Source organism: Pseudonaja textilis, chromosome 4 (assembly GCF_049901715.1).
Source record: "Pseudonaja textilis isolate UNSWEBS1 chromosome 4, rPseTex1.2, whole genome shotgun sequence".
Lineage (NCBI taxonomy): Eukaryota > Metazoa > Chordata > Lepidosauria > Squamata > Elapidae > Pseudonaja > Pseudonaja textilis.
Window position 1 is genome coordinate 25,709,134 of NC_141993.1, and position 21,065 is coordinate 25,730,198.

The window sequence follows — 21,065 nt, forward strand, 5'->3', positions numbered from 1 at the left end:
TGTTCTGCTTTTGCATTGTACAGGTGTTGTCTATTTGACTTCTGATACACAAAAACAGATTAAATTCAATTAAAGGCCATAACTACTATTCGTCCAGTGCCACTGTAACTCTTTGAACAGTTGCTGAACAAATGGTTAAGCACTAGCCATGTGTGTATTGTCACTGTATGTGTGTGTATTATATTATTTTTCTTTTTATTATTTTTCTTTCTTTTATATGGTGCTTTTCATCCTTGTTTTTTGTCCTTGCAAATAGAAAATTGGAATATCAGGGGAAAGATTAATCAGGTTATTTCCCCTCCAGTTTTGATATTAAAAAAAATATTTAGCATGTTGTGTTGTTTAATGTGAGAATTACTGAAATGCCAGTTGTCCATGAGGATGGTCTGCAGTCCGAAGTACTAAGTCCGTGATACTTGGTGCATATTATCACTTACCTGGATGTGTAGACTGAGTCCTTTTGATTTGTTGGGGAAAACGTGAGTATCAATGGGCTGGAGACATATATTACACTAAATGTAAATTAGATCTAAGCCTAGTCTGTATATACTTGACAGTTGGTGGGATTTTCAAATCATAAGTGAAAAAGTTAACCATCAGCCCAATGAAAGATGTGCATCTCTGGCTAAAAATCAAGCCATAATATGCAACCTTTCAATTCAAATTAATTTTCTTAAATTAGTCTTATGCATGCCTATTTACAAGATAATTTCATGTTTAATGAAGCTTAATCTGAGGAATGCACTCAGAAACTTAAGTCGAAAGTACATCGGATAGCATGCAGTGTTTTCAAAGTTGACAACTTTAGAATCTGTGGACTTCAATTCCCAAAATTTCCCAATTCAACATGGGAAGGTTGGGAAAGAGGCAAAAAGAGGCGATGTCTCAAAATAAGCCCCCACGCCGCCCCGAAACGTTTCTTCCAAAGAAGATAAAAGGAGACGTGCTCTTCCAGCCGCCGTAACAACCTTCGTAGAACTCCGTTTCGTAGGCGGTGCTTTTAGAGACTATACGGTAAAAGCCAAAGGCTTCCGTCGATCTTACTCGGGGCGGCCCCAGACCGCACCGGATGTTTACAAGCTGCATTTCCTCACTAACGAAATCGTCTCTATGATCGGCCGCCCCTGGGACCGCTGAGGGCTTCGGATGCGCCTGCGCGAGCCGGGCCCCTTTAGGCCGCTCCCGCCGCCACGACCATCCACGGGAACTGTATGCGTTGAGCGGAGGCGCGCGGGCTCGGCGGCGGCGCCCACAGCAGTAGCCGCCCCGCCCTCTCCCCTCCGGTGGTCCCCGCTGCGCCGCCGTGAGGAGCCGCTTCTCCTCCCCGCGTCCTCTTGCTCTCGGCCGGGCCGCTGGCTCCCCTGGAGTTCCGCGGCGGCAAATGGTGGGGCCGGAGGATGCCGGAGCTCAGGGCGGCGCAGCTTTGCTTGCCTCGGGCCGGGACAAGGAGGCGGAGGAGGCGGCGGCGGAGGAGGAGGAGGCGGACGGGGAGGACGCGGAAGCGGACGGAGAGCGGGATGGGAGCCGAGAGAGCTCCCGGGACCGACTGCATCGCTACCTGGCCGGCAAGAGGCCGCCCAACGGGGACGCCTGCGGCGGAGGGAGGATGACCAACGGGGACGCCGGCTTTCTGCTCCTCGCGCCGCCGGTCTCTGAGGCGGCCGCGGCTCCGCAGCGCGGCGAGGAGAAGAAGCAGCAGCAGCAGCAGCAGCAGCAGCTCCTCCACAACGGCGCCTTGTTCCTGAGCGGCGTGGCCGGGGCTGAGCCGCCGAGCGGGAGCAACAGCCTGGCGGGGGCTGCCGGGGCTTCGGCCCCGTCGCCCACCTCCTCCGCCTCGGCCTCCTCTTCCTCCTCCTCCGCCTCCTCCAGCTCCTCGGGGACCCCCGAGGAGGCGGAGGGCAGCCTGTCTTCCCCGGCGAGGGCTCTGCCTTGCCTGCCCGCCTTGGCCTTCATGGACATCAGCCTCAACTCCCGAAACACCTTCGAGGTGAACCGTCGTCGCAGCGCCCCGGACCACTTGCCTCCCCCGGAGCCTCCCGACGACCCCGCCGCCGCCGCCTCCGCCGGCGCTCACGCAGCGGGGCCCGGCTCGGAGCAAGGGGATCGGGCCAAACGGTTGAGTGGTGGGATCGCCGGGTCCAGTTTTGCGGAATTTTTCACGAGGTAAAAGAAAAAAGGAAAAAAAAATATGACTCATCGGGCCCCTCCCTGGCGCGGGAAGGGAAGGTACGGTGCGCTCGGGTCCCGCTGACCCGAGTTGTGCAATGCCGGCCTCACCAAGGAAGGCGAGGGAATCGAAGCGTCCCGGGACGAGGGTGCGGGATCCCATCTGGGAGATCGGCTCCTGGGGAGACCAAAAGCTCTGGTTCCCGGGGACCGACCCAGATTGGATCCTGCTAGATTCTGGTCTCCTCCCTGGTCAGATCCTCGGTAGCATCGATCTTCCTTACTGGCCTTGCCGTGGAAGGAGTGTCTGAACTGCATTTCAAAGCCGGGGCTTTGCAAGAGCAGAATAAGGCTCTGAATTATGGATGGTGTGAGGTTGCTTATTTGCACTCCCCTCCCCTCTTCTTCCCAAGCAGCAGGTATTGCTTTCTCGGTATCCTGACCTATTGCAAAGGATACGGATCTGGAAGGAGGGGGGATGGCCCACTTAAAAGATGTTAGGCTAAGAAATTCCTTGGGAAAGGAAGAAAAAATAATCTTAGCAGGTAATATGTAGGGCTGTCTAAAGCACAACCCCTTCATTACTGATGAACCAGTTCTGAAGGCAAAGAAAATTACACGTATGGGATGTGTGTAACCTTCAGAGTGGTGTCCTTTTATTGAGCGTGCCAACTCGGATGCATTCATTGCTTTGTTTAATGCTTAACGTAGGGTACATTTAAGAAATATTTTAACTCAGTTCCACTCAGATTTCTACTTGTAAATTGAGTGCAATCAATGATGAACCAGTTCTGAAGGCAAAGAAAATTACACGTATGGGATGTGTGTAACCTTCAGAGTGGGGTCAACTTTTATTGAGTGCCATTCACATAAAGCATGGTCAACTGGATTGCATTCATTGCTTCGTCTAATGCTTAACATAGGGTGCATTTAAGAAATATTTTAATTCAGTTCCAATCAGATTTCTGCCTGTAAATTGAGCGCAGTCGTAGTTTATGCTTTGGATAGCATCATTCTAGCTTTGCACCAAATGCCATATTAATGGATAATGGGATAATGTTTAATGGGACTGTTGTCCCATTGATGGGAAAATGTTTTGTATCAGATGTCTTGTTACATAGCTGCATGTGGGCATTGCTACATATTTGATTACTTTTGAAAGCAAAATGTGCTTTTATTGCATTTAGGGAATTTGACCTCTACAGTTCCTTAGAAGCCTATACACCAGGAAATATTGGCAGACCTTTTAATCAGAAGCATTTATTATCTCTCAGTGATACTTCCTTTTTGAAGCAGGGAGCTGTTTTTTGTGACATGTGGAAGAACATACTAAATCATTAGCTTCTGAGGCCTCTGAAGTAGCTGCACAAGCACATCAGAATATCTGTTAGAATGAGACCTATCATAACACTAATGTTTCCTAATCATTCTCCTCTTTCATGTTTTGCTGTACTACAAAATATTATTTTCATAATCTTTACTTCAAGTAATTAAAGGCTTTACAATGTTTAGGTTACTAGGAAAGAAAAAGAATTCTATTACAGGCTAGTGTTGCAGTGTTACATTGTTCTTTAGGTACGCATGACATACTCCAAATTGAGCAGTTTTCAAGAATGAAACCTTACATCATTATTTGGCTGTATGTTCAGTTTTATGAAGGACCAATGCATTCTTACTCTTTCTTAGCTTCAATAATGCTGGAAGACTTAATTACTGGAAATGGTGGAGTAAAAATTAGCCACTTTAAATTATTTTTCTAAAGGGATTTTATTCTATCACACATTGATACAGTATTCGGTGTTCTGGACACTGAAGCAATTTATGTTATGTTACGTTTGGTATATTTGTTATGTTAGGTGCCTAGAGTAGCCCTATAGCAAAATAGGCAACAAATAAATTTAACAGATATATAAATTTATGCTCCCAAGCTTCTGAAAAAAACCAAACAGTACTAATAGGTAGTTTTTGAGTCTCTATCTTGATGTTTACAATCTAAAACCCATGAAGACCTGGCTCTTCATCTACACCTTCAAGAAAGGGAGAGTAAACCTCTTCATTATGCTTGCCATTTGTTTCCATAATGTGTATTCATTTTATTGTAATGTTGTAATTATGAACCACCCAGACATTGAGAGTCAGAATCAAGTTAAATAAATTATCACTATAAAATTATGATACAATTGAAAAACAAGATGGAGCTTGTAAAAGAAAACAAGATCATTATAGCATCGGTTCTTGATGTTACAAGGATTCTAATCTCACATATAATAGTTCACTAGAGTGGCTCTTAAGTCACTAGTGTGGGAGAATCAAAGAGAAATTTACCTTTTTGAAGAATATAGATGGTGGCCTTGCTTTCCTTCTCTCCTTCTGACACAGTGCAGTGGAATGGCTTCTGGATTATGGCAGTTATTTAGAGCAGAAACTTTAATTCTGACTGTGCTAAAAGGTAGGATGGTTTTAAGTTTTTCCACTATGTTATTGATATATGTTTTAGTATACCAATAAACTTAAAATCATTTATTTCTTCAACTTTTGCCTGGTGAAGATGGGTAGAGAAGAGGAGAAAGGAAAATGACAATGGACAAATCCTTTAGAAATAGCCAACTGGTATTTTGCAAAATATCCTGCTGAAACTTCTGATGTAATTTACAATACTTGCCGGAATTGTGATTCTTGTATTGAGGAAGTATTTCTTGTCTCGGTATTCATGAATAGCTTATTTGTTGCCAGTTGCTCCTTTAACAAATATCTAGAAACACTTCTCCATCTGAAATGCTCACTATCTCATAATATAGCATAATCTAGAAAATGTATCATTAGAAAAGTATTAATCCTATCTACAGAAATGTGCCATTGATCCTGAGTGGTATAAGAGACTATAGAATTGTACCAGTGCTTTTTCTAACATCCAATTTTGTCTGCTTTCACCATTTCAAAATCTTCTGGGTCTGTTTTCTAACTGCATTTCCTAAACACCAACAAATCATGATGAATAGAGTAATAAAATTATTTAATTATAATATCTGTAAAAGTTGAGTTCCTAAGTTTTTAAGATTGCAATAATCATGTGAAAGCTGTTTGTATTTCTTGAGCAGAACTCTTGCTTCTGCATTCAAGTTTAATTTCCAAGCTTCTTTCTCATTTACCCTATAGCAACTTTGTGAAGTAGATTAGGCTGAGAGAGAAAGAATGGCCAAAGTCACCCAAGGATAAAAATGGCATAGACTGTGGGTCACTTAATCATGGCACCATCCTGGCTCTCTGTCTTGTCTTGTGCAGTTCATAATATGACAGCAGAGACTAAAGCCTGAATATATCCCCTATATATTCATATATACATATGAATAGTATTTTGAAATTGTGCTTGATCATTGATCAAATATGAGTCAGTAGTATAACCTGACTTTTAAAAAGGCAAAATGCAAATTTGAATTGCCTCAGTAGAGGTATAACGCTTCAATCACATGAAGTAAATGGTTCCATTTTCTTTTTCATTAGTCAGAGACAAGGTAGAACATGTCCAGTTCCAATGATCACATTTAAAAAAAAGTTCAGACAATTGACACAGGTGCAAAAAATGGAGGTGGGTGGAAGGGTGGGCAGTACGGATGATGAAGCCGGTAGAAACTAAATTCTACAAGGAGATGTAGAATAAATTGGGTAGGTCTTGGGAAAAAAACTGGTAGGGAACTGTCAGCAAGCATTTTCCAAATATCTGAATGGGGAATCACAAAAAAGATCAAGGCCTGTTTTCTATTGCCTCAGGTTGAAGTATACAGGCAAACAGATTTTGGCTGAATGTGAGGCTAGATTTACAATTTTTAGATGGTAGAAGTGAATGTTTCAGGCAGCCATCTGTTGATGCTTTAATTTGGGTTCCTGCACTGTGAACATAGTTTGATTTATGGGTGTAAGGGATCCTTTCCAATTTTATGATTCTGTGATAATTGTCTCAATTCATCACTTTTTGTTTTGACAAGCTGCAGGTTAAAAAAAAATGCCAGTGGTATCTGGTATAATACCTCCTGAAGGGAAAATTGCTTCTGTATTCCTTCTAGATCATTTAGGAAATTCAGGAGGTATGTGAAATTGCCCCCACAATATTGTTTAAATGGAATGTTAACTATGAACTTCGCTGTCAGTGCATCCTTCAGGATCTAATCTGATCCCACTGTTCATTTTGAGAAACGAGAAAATCGCATCTTGGCATATTTGCTTGGTTTATCACTTTTCTTTCATACAACTATCCATTTTATAGTTTGGCAAAATCTGAAGTCTTCCTGGGTTAGTTGTTACTTGTTGCTGTATCTGGTAGTAACATGAAATGTCAATTTTATATTGAAAAGCAAATGCTTAATTTCTGCTAAGGCTACGGTCTAGAACAGGGGTGTCAAACTCTCAACGACACATCATCACATGATGCATCGTGACTTCCCCCTCTTCGCTAAACTGGGGTAGGCGTGGCCACCGTGTAGCGCATCCAGCCCACGGGCTACGAGTTTGAACCCCTGGTCTAGAATTTCTTTTGAAGTGTGTGTCTCTGAGCATCATTAATAAAGTTAATCATTTCATAGTAAGAATATGTCTGAAAATTGAAATTTTATTTAAGTACTTAATAATGCTCTGCTACATAAATGCCCATTAGAAGTAATGTATTTGATGTAGCAGTGTCAGAATTGTGGAGTCCTAGATGCTCTCTGAGCTTGGTTGTTTGCTTGCTGACATTTCATTACAGTTTAAGCTGCATGTGAAATTTGGACAAAAACGACCAATGAGTAAAAAAAACCAAATAGCTGAATGCAAATTATGCACATATCCAGACACACATTTCATACATTGTTATCCTTTTTATTACATGTTTTATATGCAGTATTGTAAAATATGCTGCTAAAACTGTACAGTTAAAGTCACCTACCAAGGAGAATTTATTTCTGAGTTGATGCAACACAGTAATATAATTCAGTCCTTCAGGTGCTTTATACATATAGTACTTTCATTATTGGTACTAAAAGAGAAAAGTGTTCTAGGAATTACTTACCTAAAAATGAATAGAAAAGAAATTGTATAAAGACACACCTCCATTCTACTCTAAGTTTATACTAGATAAGGCTATAAGTAACCTACTTTAAAAGTTGATAAACTTGAATGTTGCAGGGCTGCAAATGTGCTGTGGCATGTTTTACTACAGCTATAATGTTTCAGAAATCTAATACTTTAATAAACAGATATTGAAACTGGTACAAATATAGGCAAAGAGTACTTGTTAGCTGTCATTTTAATTTAAGTTCCCCTAGCATCTCAGCTGAAACTCAATGTTTCGGTTTGATTGTAAACTTGTTTTTCTGGTTGTGATTTCATTTTTTTTCTTTTTCATATTTATGTGGGTAATACTTATCAGTGTACTGAATGACTTTCATAGGTATCAGTTTCACCTTTGTCTCAATCCATAGTGTTTACAAAACTGCTGTTAGAGATTTAGTTTATGCGTATTTCATTGAATACAGGTAGCCCTTGACTTAAAAACCATTCATTTAATGACTGTTTACAGTGGAACTGAAACAAATTACTTATGACTGTTTTTTACACCTATGATGATTGCAGTATCCTCATGGCCATGTGATCAAAATTCAGAAGCTTGTCAACTGGCATGTATTTATGCCGGTTGCAGTGTCCCGAGGTCATGAAATCACTTTTGCAGCTTTCCAACAAGCAGAACCAATGGAAAAGTCAGATACACTTAACAACAGGGTTGCTAACAATTGCAGTGATTCACTTAACAACGGTGACAAGACAGATCATAAAATGGGACACAACTCACTTAACAACTGGCTTGCTTAGCAACAGAAATTTAGGACTCCATTGTGGTTTTAAATTGAGGACTACCTATAAGGTATTCATCTATACCATAGATGAAAAGTATAAATGCTTTTCATTTAAGTCAGCTACTATTTCCTCATTTGATATTAACTGCAAAAAAAATAAATGGATTTTCTGGATATATGTCAAAGATACAATAAAGTTCACTGATAGATAAATTGTATTGTAGACCTGTTGAATACAGAATGTTACATACTGCTGCTCATAATGCCCGTGTCCCATTTGCGTGATGATGATGATGATTACATGCCATCAAGTTGTTGACTCTTAGCAATCACATAGATTTGTCCAGGGTGATCTGTGCGTAACCTTGCCCTTCGGGTCTTCCAATGTCTACGCTCACCACTACTGTAATTTAATCTATTCACTTTGCTTCTGATTGTCCTCTTCATTTTCCTTCTACTTTCCCAGCATTATAGTAGTCCTTGACTTAATATCATAAAAGAGCCATAAAAAGCAGATCATTCATTGCATGATCAACCCAATTTTATGACCTTTTTTCCCTTGGTGCTTGTTAAAGTGAATTGACATAGTTGTTAGTGAATCGCAGTCACTAGGCAAACACTGCAATTTTTGAGCAAACTCATTTTCCTGACAGTTAGAACAATTAACCAGTGGAAGACATTGCCTCTAGAAGTTGTGAATTCTCCAACATTGGAAATTTTGAAGAGGCAATTGGACAACCATTTGTTCGAAATGGTCTAGGGCAGTGGTCGCCAATCAGTGGGCCAGGGACCACTGGTGGTCCGTGAGAAAATTTTGGTGGTCCCCAGAGAAATGTCGCCCCCAAAGCAATTAATCCAGGCTGTACGGGAACACAAGGCTATCCTGCCCACATGGCCCATGGGAACACAAGGCTTATATCACTTATATTGCGAATAACATGAGGTAGTGAGGGGAGGGGGGAAAGGGCAGAGGGGGGGGGGGACTTGCCCCACGCACCTGGCCTGGCCACCAGGCTGCTTCTTTCTGCTTCTTTCTTCTTCTGCTTTTGGCTGCACGCAAGGAAAGCAGCAAAAGTCTGTCTTTTTCTCCCCCAAACTCCGCCAGAAAAGAGTCTTTGGGACCCTGCAAGGCATCCTGCTCCAAGAGGCTGCGCTGGCACGACAAGTCTCATGAAAACTCATTTCTGGCGGAGTTTGGGGGAGAGAAAGAAAGAGTTCTGCTGCTTCTGCTGCTTTCCTTGCATGAAGCCAAAAGTCTCTCTCCCTGAGAATGGAGCTGGAGACACTATCCTGCGATCCCAAATAAAGAATGATTGATCAGTAGGAAAACAGAGTGGGAAATTTTCCTACAGACTTTTTTTGGAATTTTCCAAGGGTCTCTGGTCCGTGGGATTTAAAATTATGAGTTTGGTGGTGCCTGAGGTCCAAAAGGTTGGTGACCCCTGGTCTAGAGTTTCCTGTCTGAGCAGGGAGTTGGACTAGAAGACTTCCAAGGTCCCTTCCAATTCTGTTCTGTTCCGTTCCATTCATTGTTCACTAGGGCGCATTTTGCTGAAAATCAGAAGTAAACCTGTTTTGGGCCAAACCATAAACCACGGTTGTGCAATCACACAATCTACTAATGCAAATTGGGTACTGAAATGGGGTCATGTGACAATGGAGGGGGACCTAGCCATCAGAACATCAGAACTGAGTCGTAAGTACATTTTGGGGAGGGGATCCACCATTACTTTGAATGGTTGCTAAGTTACTGGTCATAAATCAAGGACTGCCCTTAGGTCTTTTCATAATGTGTCCCAAGTAGGATAATTTCACTCTGGTCACTTGTGCCTAAAGTTTGATGTTGCTTGATGTTCCATTTATTTGTTTTCTTGACTCTCCACAATGTTCTCTTGTATTGATGCTTTTGAACACCAAAGTTCAAAAGCGTCAATACTTCTCCTAGCTTGTTTCTTAAAAGTCCAACTTTAGTGTCCAGAGTGTCACAGGGAATATCATGTTTTGCACATTTTTTTAATCTTTGTAGGCATTTACAAACAGTAAAAAATAAAAATAAAGATTGTTATAAAAAAGGGAGAGCAATATGCTATTGATCAAACTCATACACAGAAATTACACACACACACACACACACACACACACACACGTGTATATGTGTGTCGTAGCACTGACATATAAAATTGTAGAACACGGGAGAAAATTGTTTTGCTTTGTGAGTAAAAGCCTGTTTTATATCCCATTATATGTCATTGAAATTCTATTTTTTGTTTGTAGGATTGGGATTTTTTTCCCAAAGTTAAGTGACCCAAATTTCAACTCAGGATTTCTTTTTACCTCTTTTCTCAATAATCAAAAGGCATTAACATTTAAGTTGAAAAAATGGGTTCTAAAATGGCAAATTCTGCATCATTGTGCCCATTTCTATTTAATTTAACCACACGAGCTACATGATAGCCAGTAAATAAGTGGGTATATTCATGTTCACCTCCTAGGGAGCTTGTATAATAATAGTGGAATATATATTAATTAATAGTTAAAATTGCTCAACAACACCCCCGCCCCATAAATTGGATCCTGACACCTTTAAAGGTTAAATCTCTCCTGATCCTCCGGTTTATATGTTGCTCTAGCTCAAAAAAAAAAAAGTCTTGCACTTCTCATTCCAGACATAAGGTTAAAATACAATTTAATTATAAGAATACTTCATTCTTCTGTTAAATTACCGGTAGATATAAAATATCAGTTACAAGTAAAAGATCAAATGTAATAGTCCTCCCCATACAATTAGTTTAGTGACTGTCCAAAGTTAAAGTAGTACTGAAAAAAATGTGAGTTATGACTGTTTTTCACAGTTCCAACCTTTGCAGCATTCCCATGATCGTGTGACAAAAAAACCCAGATGCTTGGCAACCAGTTCATACCTGTTTATGACTTTTGCTGTGTCCCAAGATCACGTGTTCCTTTTTTTTCTTTTCTTTTGGCAACCTTCTGACAAGCAAAGTCAGTGGGGAAGCCGGATTCACTTAACAACCGGGCTATTAACTTATCAACTGCAGTGATTCACTTAACTGTGGGAAGTAAAGTGGTAAAATGGGGGAAAACTCACTTAACAAATGTCTCACCTAACAACAGAAAATTTCAGGCTCAATTGTAGATGTAAGATGAGTGCTACCTGTACCCTTAGACCTTGCTTAATGACCATTCGTTCAGCAACTGTTCAAAGTTACGACAGTGCTGAACAAGGAGAGTTGCAACCCATCCTCAACATTGCAGCTGTTGCAGCCTTCCCACAGTCACGTGACCCCAATTCAGGCACTTGGCAATCAGCTTGCGATTATGACGGGCTAATTGAACTGACACAATGAGACTGCTCAATCACCCAATTTAAAATTGCTTTCGTACTTCAGCTTGTTAAATGTTGAAAGATTTATTTCTGCAAATCCTTCATGAGAATGTAATGGGCCTGGAGGGTAAATTATCTTCTTTTGGGGGAGTGAGTGGGCGGGGGCTTCTTGTGTATTCCATTTTAAAACAAAGGTGTGCCAAGAGGGCATGCAAGAAACACGTTTGTTTTTAAAACAGAATTATAATGTCATTCCGTGTGCAGCGTGTTTGTCAGAAAATAAGAATCCGCCCAATGTACCCCATTGTTATGCCTTTGCTGTGTTTAATCGTGATGGTTCCTGCAACCTGCCTTCTCACAAACCTAGGGTAAAGAAGAAGGAAACTAAATGACTAGTCCATTGTGCCACAAGTATGTTCTGAAACTGGCCACCTGAATTCATATTAGAAGCTGTATTCATATGAAAGGACTTAAAGCTTTTGTCAGCTTTTCTAGAGGAAGGTATTCTGTTTTGATGGTATTCTGAGAGGATTCCTCCCACATGGAGTCACTATTTGTACGTTTCGCTTGTATCCATGTTGATAGAAGGATACAGGTATAACATACAGGTTTGGCTACTTGACTGCAATCCATCTTTTTGGGAGAGCTGGAAGGAACACCATACTAGTTGTTACCAATAAGTGAGATACAAACTTTAGTTAGGATCATCTCCTCTGATTATTCATCTGTTACTTGCAAAGTAATAAAGGTGAGTTTAAAAAAAACCAACCCTAATATTTCCAAAATTTCTGGATGCAACATAAGCAATGGCAATCCTCAGTTTCTCTGGATGTAAAAATGTAGTTGTCATTTAAATGTGAATGCATCTGGCTGCAGTTGGATATGCCGCATGAATGACTGTATGTCCATTCAAACAAAACGGAAATAAGGAGTCAGTAAAAATATCCGGGCAACAGCCTTTTCTCCCTTCCCTATGCAGATTAGGGAATGCATATAGGGAGTGTATACGTTCATATGACACCATATTTGCAATTTATTTGAACCAGCGGGGGCTTGGACTAGATCATCTCCAAGGTCCCTTCCAACTCTGTTGTTCTATGTGTAAAGTACAAAGTAGAATTGTATTGTCCCCCATACAGAACTTCCTTTTCTTTAAAAATCTATCCCATCTCCGTTATTTTTTGCGCACAGGAACAAGAAAAGCTAGGAATGATTACAATGGTACATGAAGGTGTAGGTATTTCTACTTAGACAATAGGTTTCTTTAAGTGAACAATAACTAGCATAATCTCCCCACAATAGTGTACCTTGAAGAACTCTTCTAACTCTGAAATATTTTTGGGCTTCCTTGACAACACTTCATGTTTGAAATCTCCTCACCGATTTTCAACTGTGTTCAAGTCTGGGGAATGCAAAGGCTATTCCAAGATTTTTGTCTTTTTTGTTCCTGGAAGTATTTCATGGCCACTTTGGAGGGATGTTTTGGATTGTTGCCTTGCTGAGATATCAAGTTTGTGTTCAGCTTCAGCTTGTTCACCTACTGGGACATCAGGCTCGAGGCCAAGAAAGATCTCTGTTACAACTGCCTCCGAAACTGGTTAGTTCTGTAAAACGGAACCTCTGATCATTCCAGACAAAAACAGAATCCCTGGTCACTCCAGATAACTGCTGAAAAGTTTAGCTGACACTGGAGCCGTTTTCTGCAATCTTATAGTGTAGGATTGCTTAAACAACAGTAATCTTCCTGTGAGAGTTGTCAGAATTTTTTGTTTTATTTTGTTTTTGGTTCTCTACAACAAAAGTCAATTATACAATACATCCATAAATTGAACTTGGAATCTTCAAATCATTGAACAAAGTAGTTGCTAAGCAAGACATCACATGACTGCTTCCATCAATGATCACAATCCCGGCTCTCCCAATGTGGTCATTAAGTAATCATATGAGTTGTTAAGCAAAGCATGGGGGGCCCTAGAGTAGAGGAGGCTCTTTGCAGACTACAGGGCCCACCAGTGTGTGCAAAGTTGTTGCAGGTCAGGGGGGGGGGGTGTCTAGGCCAGCTGGTTATAGGGGCCATTGGCGCACAGAGCATTCTGAGCAATTGTGAGAATGGCCTCTGTTTGCAGAATGGTACAGTATGTCTGTAGGAAGGCCATGCCAGGCGTGCCTGTCAGCAGCGGCAGAATAATGCAAAGATAAGTGGAGCAGTTGATGTGCATTGCTAAGCCATAGAGCTGTCCTGGCCCAGTCCTGGCCCTCCCAGCAGTTTTCTATATATACCGGTGGGGGCTATAGTAGCTGGCCCAGGCTACGTAGTCCATGGCAATTGTACATGCACTGCCGAGTCCTGCAAGTGGCTGTGGCCTCCCAGGCATGGAAGGGTGGGGATTGGTGAGGATTAAGCAAGGATTATTTGTATACAAAAGAAAACCTTGAGTAGCCTGAGATATTTTGGAATAAGATCAAAGAGGGAAAAAAAACTATTTGGCTGAAACTATGCAAGATACATTCAGAGACAAGGAGTGTAGCAGGAGTTTCAAGAAAAGAGCCCCCATACAACTTGCAGAACCACAGGAGTGGCTCTATTATGCTTTGGGGATGTGTGACAGCCAGCAGTACAGGAAATACGATGTGGCCAAGCTGAAGTATTGATTAAACTAAATAGTAATATATCTGAGAATATTTATGGACTAGCAAGAGTTCTGCAAGGAAGAGTGGGAAGTATTCTAAACAAACAGGAAGACTTTTAATTGTCTGTAGGAAATATTTGAAAGCTGTTGTTTTTGCAAAAGAAATCTTAATTAATGACCAAAAGGCTGTCTGAATTTGTACAATGCCTTATTCATTCTTTTTTTTTTTCATATTTTAATCTGTAAACAACTGCACATAAATATTCCTTAATTTGTTGTTAAGCTATATACCAAAGGTTGAATTTCTTAATTGGATTGTACTGTAGATATACGGTATATCACAGAAGGGAATACACTCTGTCACATTTTGTAAATATTTATATCTTTTCATGTGACAACACTGAAGAAATGACACTTGGCTACAATTAAAGTAGTGGGTATACAGCTTGTATAACAGTGTAAAGATGCTGTCCCCTCAAAATAATGCAACACGCAGCCATTAATGTCCCTGGGAACAAAAGTGAGTACACCCCTAAGTGATAATGTCCAAATGGGGCCCAAGTAGCCGTTTTCCCTCCCTGGTGTCATGTGACTCATTCGTGCTACAAGGTCTCAGGACATCCTACATTTGTATATTAAACAGTCCCGTTCAAGTCAAAAATTGATTTCTCCCACAACTGAAAAACCAGTAGGCCAGGGATGGGGAACCTTTTATGGCGTACTCGGGAATTCTGGGAGTTGAAGTCCATAAGTGATAAAAGAGCCAAGTTTCCCTAGCCCTGGCCTAGGCTATAAGAAGATTGACAAAACCCTGAAACAGAGGTGCAGCCTGGTGGCCATGACCATAGAGCGGTTTAACAGGACAGGTTCCACTCAGAACAGGCCTTGCCATGTTCAACCAAAGAAGTTGAGTGCCTATGCTCAGCGTCATATCCAGAGGTTGGCTTTGGGAAATAGACGTATGAGTGCTGCCAGCATTGCTGCAGAAGTTCAAGGGGTGGGGGGGGGTTAGCTCAGACCATACGTCGCATGCTGCATCAAATTGGTCTATAGGGCTGTCATCCCAGAAGGAAGCCTCTTCTAAAGATGATGCACAAGAAAGCCCCCAAACGGTTTGCTGCAGACAAGCAGACTAAGGACATGGGGTTTTGGAACCATGTCCTGTGGTCCGATGAGACCAAGATAAACTTACTTGGTTTAGATGGTGTCAAGCGTGTGTGGTGGCAATCAGGTGAGGAATACAAAGACAAGTGTGTCTTGCCTACAGTCAAGCATGGTGGTGGGAATGTCATGGTTTGGGGCTGCATGAATGATGTCAGCACTGTGGAGCTACAGTTCATTGAGGGAACCATGAATGCCAACATGTACTGTGACATACTGAAACAGAGCATGATCCCCTCCCCTTGGAGACTGGGCCGCAAGGCAGTATTCCAACATGATGATAACCCCAAACACACCTCCAAAATGACCACTCTCTTGCTAAAGAAGCTGAGAGTAAAGGTGATGGACTGGCCAAGCATGTCTCCAGACCTAAACTTTATTGAGCATCCCGAAACGGAAGGTGGATGTGTGCAAGGTCTCTAACATCCACCAGATCCATGAGGTCATCATGGAGGAGGGGAAGAGGACTCCAGTGGCAACTTGTGAAGCTCTGATGAATTCTATGCCCAAGAGGGTTAAGGGAGTGCTGGAAAATAATGGTGGCCGCACAAAATATTGACACTTTGGGCCCCATTTGGACATTATCACTTAGGGGTGTACTCACTCAAGTCATCATGTGAATGCAATTTGCCACTTTCCCTGCTGGCTTTGCCATTGTCAATGCTTGTTGGAAACTGACTGGGAAGTTATAAATGGTGATAGATCACCTCAGGAACACAGTGTGAGGACTGGTCATAACTCATTTTTTCCAGCACTGTTGCAACATTGGAACAAGCACTAAATGAATGGTTATAAGGCATTTGTTCACCTGCAGTGCCATAATGTGTAGGTATTAGGATTTGTATGTTGTCTTTCCAGAGAAGAGCCATACCATGAAATTACCATGGAGTTGTGTATGTCCGATAGCATTGCTTTGCGATGCTTGAATATTTGTTCAATCGACAATACAAAATCAGCATTTTCAGTTGTATGCAGTACTTCCACAGAAAAAATTGTGGGTTTGTGTGTGTGTGTGTGTGTGTGTGTGTTAAATCTTTGCCAACTCTTCAACAACATTTGAAAGAACTTCCATTTTAAATCTTCATGCTGCAGTACAGAAGACAAGAGAGATTGTTATTTCTTCCTAGAAGTAGCAAAAATTGGACAGGACAGGGAGAGTGCTACTATTCTACAAAGAAGAATGGTGACTTTCACAAATGGCTTCAATGCTTGCTAAACCATGTAGTTAGTTTCTCTGAATAAACACACATATTAATTATGCAAGTCAAGTTTCTTGTTACTTCAAAGGCAGCATAGCAATATATGGTAGGTACCAAACACTTCCCAAAATTAGATTTCTGCTTCTCCTAAACCCTGTTTTTCCTCCTGTGTGTCAGTTTAGTTTCTTGTCATGAGTGCATATTTCAAACTGGTAAAGGATTAGCAAATTTTTGGAGTCGTGTCTACCTTGTCACACACAAAAATTTGTATTTATAGATAACCTGTGCAAAATGTCATTTGTGGCATGTGTGTGTCTTTCTAGCTTTTTCCTTATGTTATCCATGAAGATAGAAAAAAACCATTTATTTCATAGATTTTATAGAAGAAAACAATTCTAAGTTCAACAGGGAGAATGGATCTCTAGATCAGAAGTATATAACTGATTGTTATACAACAATGTAATTATAACACAAAACAAGTTATTTCCTCTAATCTTCTAAGTTAATTTTGTTTACTGTTATATTTGTATTTTATATTATATATTGTGAGTAACATAAAACATCAAGGGAAAGAATTTTTATTGGGATATTAAGTGTTTCTTGATTTCAGTGATGGTTGAACTCTGTAGCATCTGAAAAGCTTATTTTTAAAGTCAATGATACATCTGCATTAATTTAACCCTTGTTCTTTTAAATATTGAGACTGGGAAAACAGTTTATTTCATTCCATTCTAGTCAGAATAAATAAAATATTTTCCAATTGCTGTAAAATTAGTAATACATAATGCTCACTTTTAGATGAGACAGCTTTTTATTTCAGTCTGTTAATGTAGTGAAAACATCTACATTTAGATTCATTTTATTTTTTTTACAGGAACTTCTTCACCAAAAGAACAAAGGAACTCAAGCCTGGCATCCATAGTGCTCCTGGCTGGAAGTTATTCGGGAAAGTTCCACCAAAAGAGAACCTGCAGAAAGACTCCAAGATAATCCAACAGGTTAGCATTCTAGAGTGGTATCATAAGCTTTTGCCTTCGTTTTTAGACTATTCTTCCACTTCAAGTCTTTCTCAGAGTGATTAACCCTTTAAAAAGAACCCTGTATGGAATCTGTAGATTTGATGTGTATTTGCTTTAATGATCTTCAGTTGAACTAAACTCCTGTTGACTTCAGTGACATGTCCAGTCACCCACCCACTTTTCTTAGCAGCGGCTGGCTGATCTTGTCTAAGCTAGAAAGCTAAGTAAGTCTGGAGCTACTTAGTACCTAGGTGGGAGACTACCAGGGAAATTGAAAAACATGCTGGAAGAAGTGATGGGCAAACTTACATCCTACTGTAAGTGCTAAAGTACCTGGATGGTTGCATCCATGTAGTCATCAGGAATGAGCTCGATTCAAAGGCGATATAACCTTTAACTTCGCTGTAGTGGTAAAGGCGATGGACCAGGAAAAGAAAGACCCAGAACTGCCATTTCCATTGCTATCCCTGCCTATCTTGCCTACCTGGTCAGTTTTCCCAGTAGCTTCCCTCCCTCCCCGCTTAGCCACTGCTCTTAACTCATTACATGCTCATGTTTCCAATCTTTCCAACTATTTTCCAGCCTTCCTTTCTCAACTCTGCCCCAGCGTATCAACCTGTCTTCTCTCACCAGGGACTCAAACCTGATCCATGCACAGAAGAAACCTGTATTTTTTAAGGGAAGCAGAAACTACTTTCCAGATTGTTTCCCCACATAATGGACAAGTCCATTATTCCAGGGCATTATACCTGAACTCCTGAAGCCCCCCTAAGTAGTAAACAACTAAACTGAAAGTTTATGTACAAGACATAAATAGTGTAATTGGAATTCTAAAGATCCAGTAGCTTAAAGCCATGTGGGATGTTTCCAGTAACAGTATAAATTTCATCCTTCGGATTTGGAGGTGAAAAATCCCCGCAGCTTCTTGTCTGCTTTGCTTATTTTAGGAGGTCTACTAACTCTAGAACAGACCTAAGAATGCATTTGGACTGGAGAGAAGAAAGACCGTATTAGGAGGAGGAGAGCATTTCTGAGTTTCACCCAGTTTTATCAACAAGAACAGTCAAATTTTAATAAATAATATGAATAAAAATACTTCATCATGAGACAGAAACATATTCTTTTACTATTATTTACTAAACAATATTTGTTGCCAAGCTCTTTCAGCATTTTTCAGTAAAGACATAAAACTACAATTAAATCTGAAGTTACTAAAAACAATTAAAAATCCGTTTGAGAAGGCTAGGTTTAAAGGCCAGCAAAGATTAAGCCCTTCAACCTAATTGAGTACATTTCAAAGAACTGACATTTCTGCTCCATTTGAAATTTCAGATCAAGTGCAGAAATGCCTATATTCAGACAGGCTCAATATTGTCATGGTTGCCAGAAATTTCTATTATCAGAAGAAACAACACAAAATAGATCCCGAAGTTATCTAATATTATGAACCTGGGAAATTCCAACACCAGCTCAGTCACAGATTTTATTAAGCAGCCTGAAAGATAAAAGGGGGAAATAGCACTTCCATTTTTAATCTCTTTCCCCTGTAACAGATTGCTAACTTGTCAACAACAACACCAAGAATGCTGTTTCTCATTACTACTGTAATTGCTGCTCTGGATTAAATAGATACATAATACATATACTCCCCACCCCGATGAAGTGCTGAATGAATAGTTCCAATAGCTATTTAATAGGCAAACCAAGTTTTGAAAGAGGATTTCTTTTAAAAAAAATGGTGAATCTTTCAGATCAGAATCCTATCGGGGCCATCAGGAAAATCCAGTACCTTGTAACTCAGCCCAAAGATTGAATATATTCCCTGAAGTGTCAATCAAGCTTATAACATCACTCCCAGTGAGTTCCTTCTCTTAATACCAGTTGAGCAGGTTGGACTTAAATCAACCGTTTCTGCTGGTCTTGGTTATTTCCCAGGGACAGCTTCAGGCTTTTTATATTTTCACACCAACACCCACACCACACCAGTAGGGTTACAGCTCTCATTTTTATGTTACTCCAAAGTGGCATATCCCAGAGGGATAACTTCCTTTGCTCCATGCTAACCAGCTTTAAATGCAACAATACCAACGAGCTTCAGCCAGCAGCTGGTTGCTTGATTCTTCTCCTGACTCACAGCTGACAAGCTCCTCCATGCTAGGCAGATTGTTGACCCAAGCAGCATAGAAACACAACAATCGAATCCTATGTTCCCAAGAAATTTGTCTCATGTGCTCCTTGATTGTCTTCTACTTCTGTATTCTGGCTATTGAAAACTATGGTTGCAATTTAAGATACATTTGCTATGTTTTTCTAGTTACTGTTGTATAATTGGCAAGCCCTGTTTTAAACTTTTTACATTGGTTTTCAAGCAATACTTTTCAAGGTGAAAATTCTGTCTTTAAGGTTAATCAGTTCAAGCAGAGAAGAAATATTTTACATTCAAAAATATTTTACATTCAATAGCACATGCTATTTTGAGATGGGTATGTTCTCTATATCAAAAAACGTTAGCAGTAAAATATATTGATTCAATTAGAGTCATTAACTTTCATGTGCTGCAGAATTATACTGAACTAGATAAAGACACATCATTGTACTTTCCATACACAGATATAAAACAAAACTATTTGAATACTGTAGAAATCCTGAATCTTGAACAAAATAGACAAATTGACACATTTCCTGAACATGTGGGAAAACTATGATTGGCAGATCTTTCCCTTTCATCTCCCACAAGCAGTTAACTTGAAGAATATATTTGTATCGAGATTTTTTTCTTAATTCAGAATGCTGCAGGGGGGCATTTTGGAGATAACAAATCACAATTGGATAGGGAAAGTGTAATTCACATCCTTCTATACTTCTATGTCTCTTTCCTGCCCTAAATTCCTGACATTCCTGCAATTGGATTTAGGAAAAAAGATCCCATTTATACTAATGAGAATTTTTCTGATAAGGATTGTAAGGAGCAATAATATAAAGGGGGAAGTAGAGGGAATAGAACAGGAGAATCTTAAGTAGATGGTATGACTACATGGGAATTTTAATGGAGCTGTGCAGGATGAATGAAGGTTAGGAGCCATGGTGATGCAGTGGTTAAAATGCTGTATTGCAGACTAACTCTGCCCATTGCCAGGAGCTCGATCCTGACCAGCTCACGGTTGACTCAGACTTCTATCCTTCTGAGGTTGGTAAAATGAGAGTCCAGATTGTTGGGGGCAACATGCTAGTTTTGTAAATACCACAGAGGGCTGTGAAGCAGTATGGAGCGGTATATAAGTCTTAAATGCAGGGGTGGGATTCTATCAGTTCGCACCTATTCTCTAGAACTGGTTGTTAATATTCTAAGCAGTTCGGAGAACCGGTTGTTAGAAGAAATTACTGGCCTAATCCTGTAAGGAAGGCAGAAAGGAAACATTCTGGTGTTGCTTACAGAAACTGTCTCTCCGTTAACCCTTATTACATTCTTGGCAGGACTAGACTTATTGTCTCAGGAACGTCTCTGGAGTTTTTTCCCCCCTCCTTTGCTGGTACTTTGCTTGTGTGGAGTGACCATTCAAAGTTACAATGGCACTGAAAAAAGTGACTTATGACCATTTTTCACACTTATGACTGTTGCAGCATCCCCACAGTCATGAGACTCCAGGCGAGGAGATGCGTGCCTCGATCTGAGTGATATTGAGTTGGCCACACCCAGCCAATAACATGACCACCAAGCCGTG

At 40.6% G+C, this 21,065-nt stretch overlaps 1 protein-coding gene across 2 annotated transcripts in view; it reads left to right on the top strand.

Annotated features, from left to right (window-relative positions):
- The first annotated feature begins 703 nt into the window (after window positions 1-703).
- TBC1D12 (TBC1 domain family member 12) overlaps window positions 704-21,065 on the top strand; it is a 58,569-nt gene continuing 38,207 nt past the window's right edge. For both annotated transcript variants that reach the window (XM_026710487.2, XM_026710488.2), the window contains exons 1-2: window positions 704-2,163; window positions 17,199-17,322. In XM_026710487.2, the coding sequence (XP_026566272.1) occupies window positions 1,382-2,163; window positions 17,199-17,322 (906 nt within the window). In that variant the 5' untranslated portion in view covers window positions 704-1,381. The remainder of the gene's footprint in view (window positions 2,164-17,198; window positions 17,323-21,065) is intronic.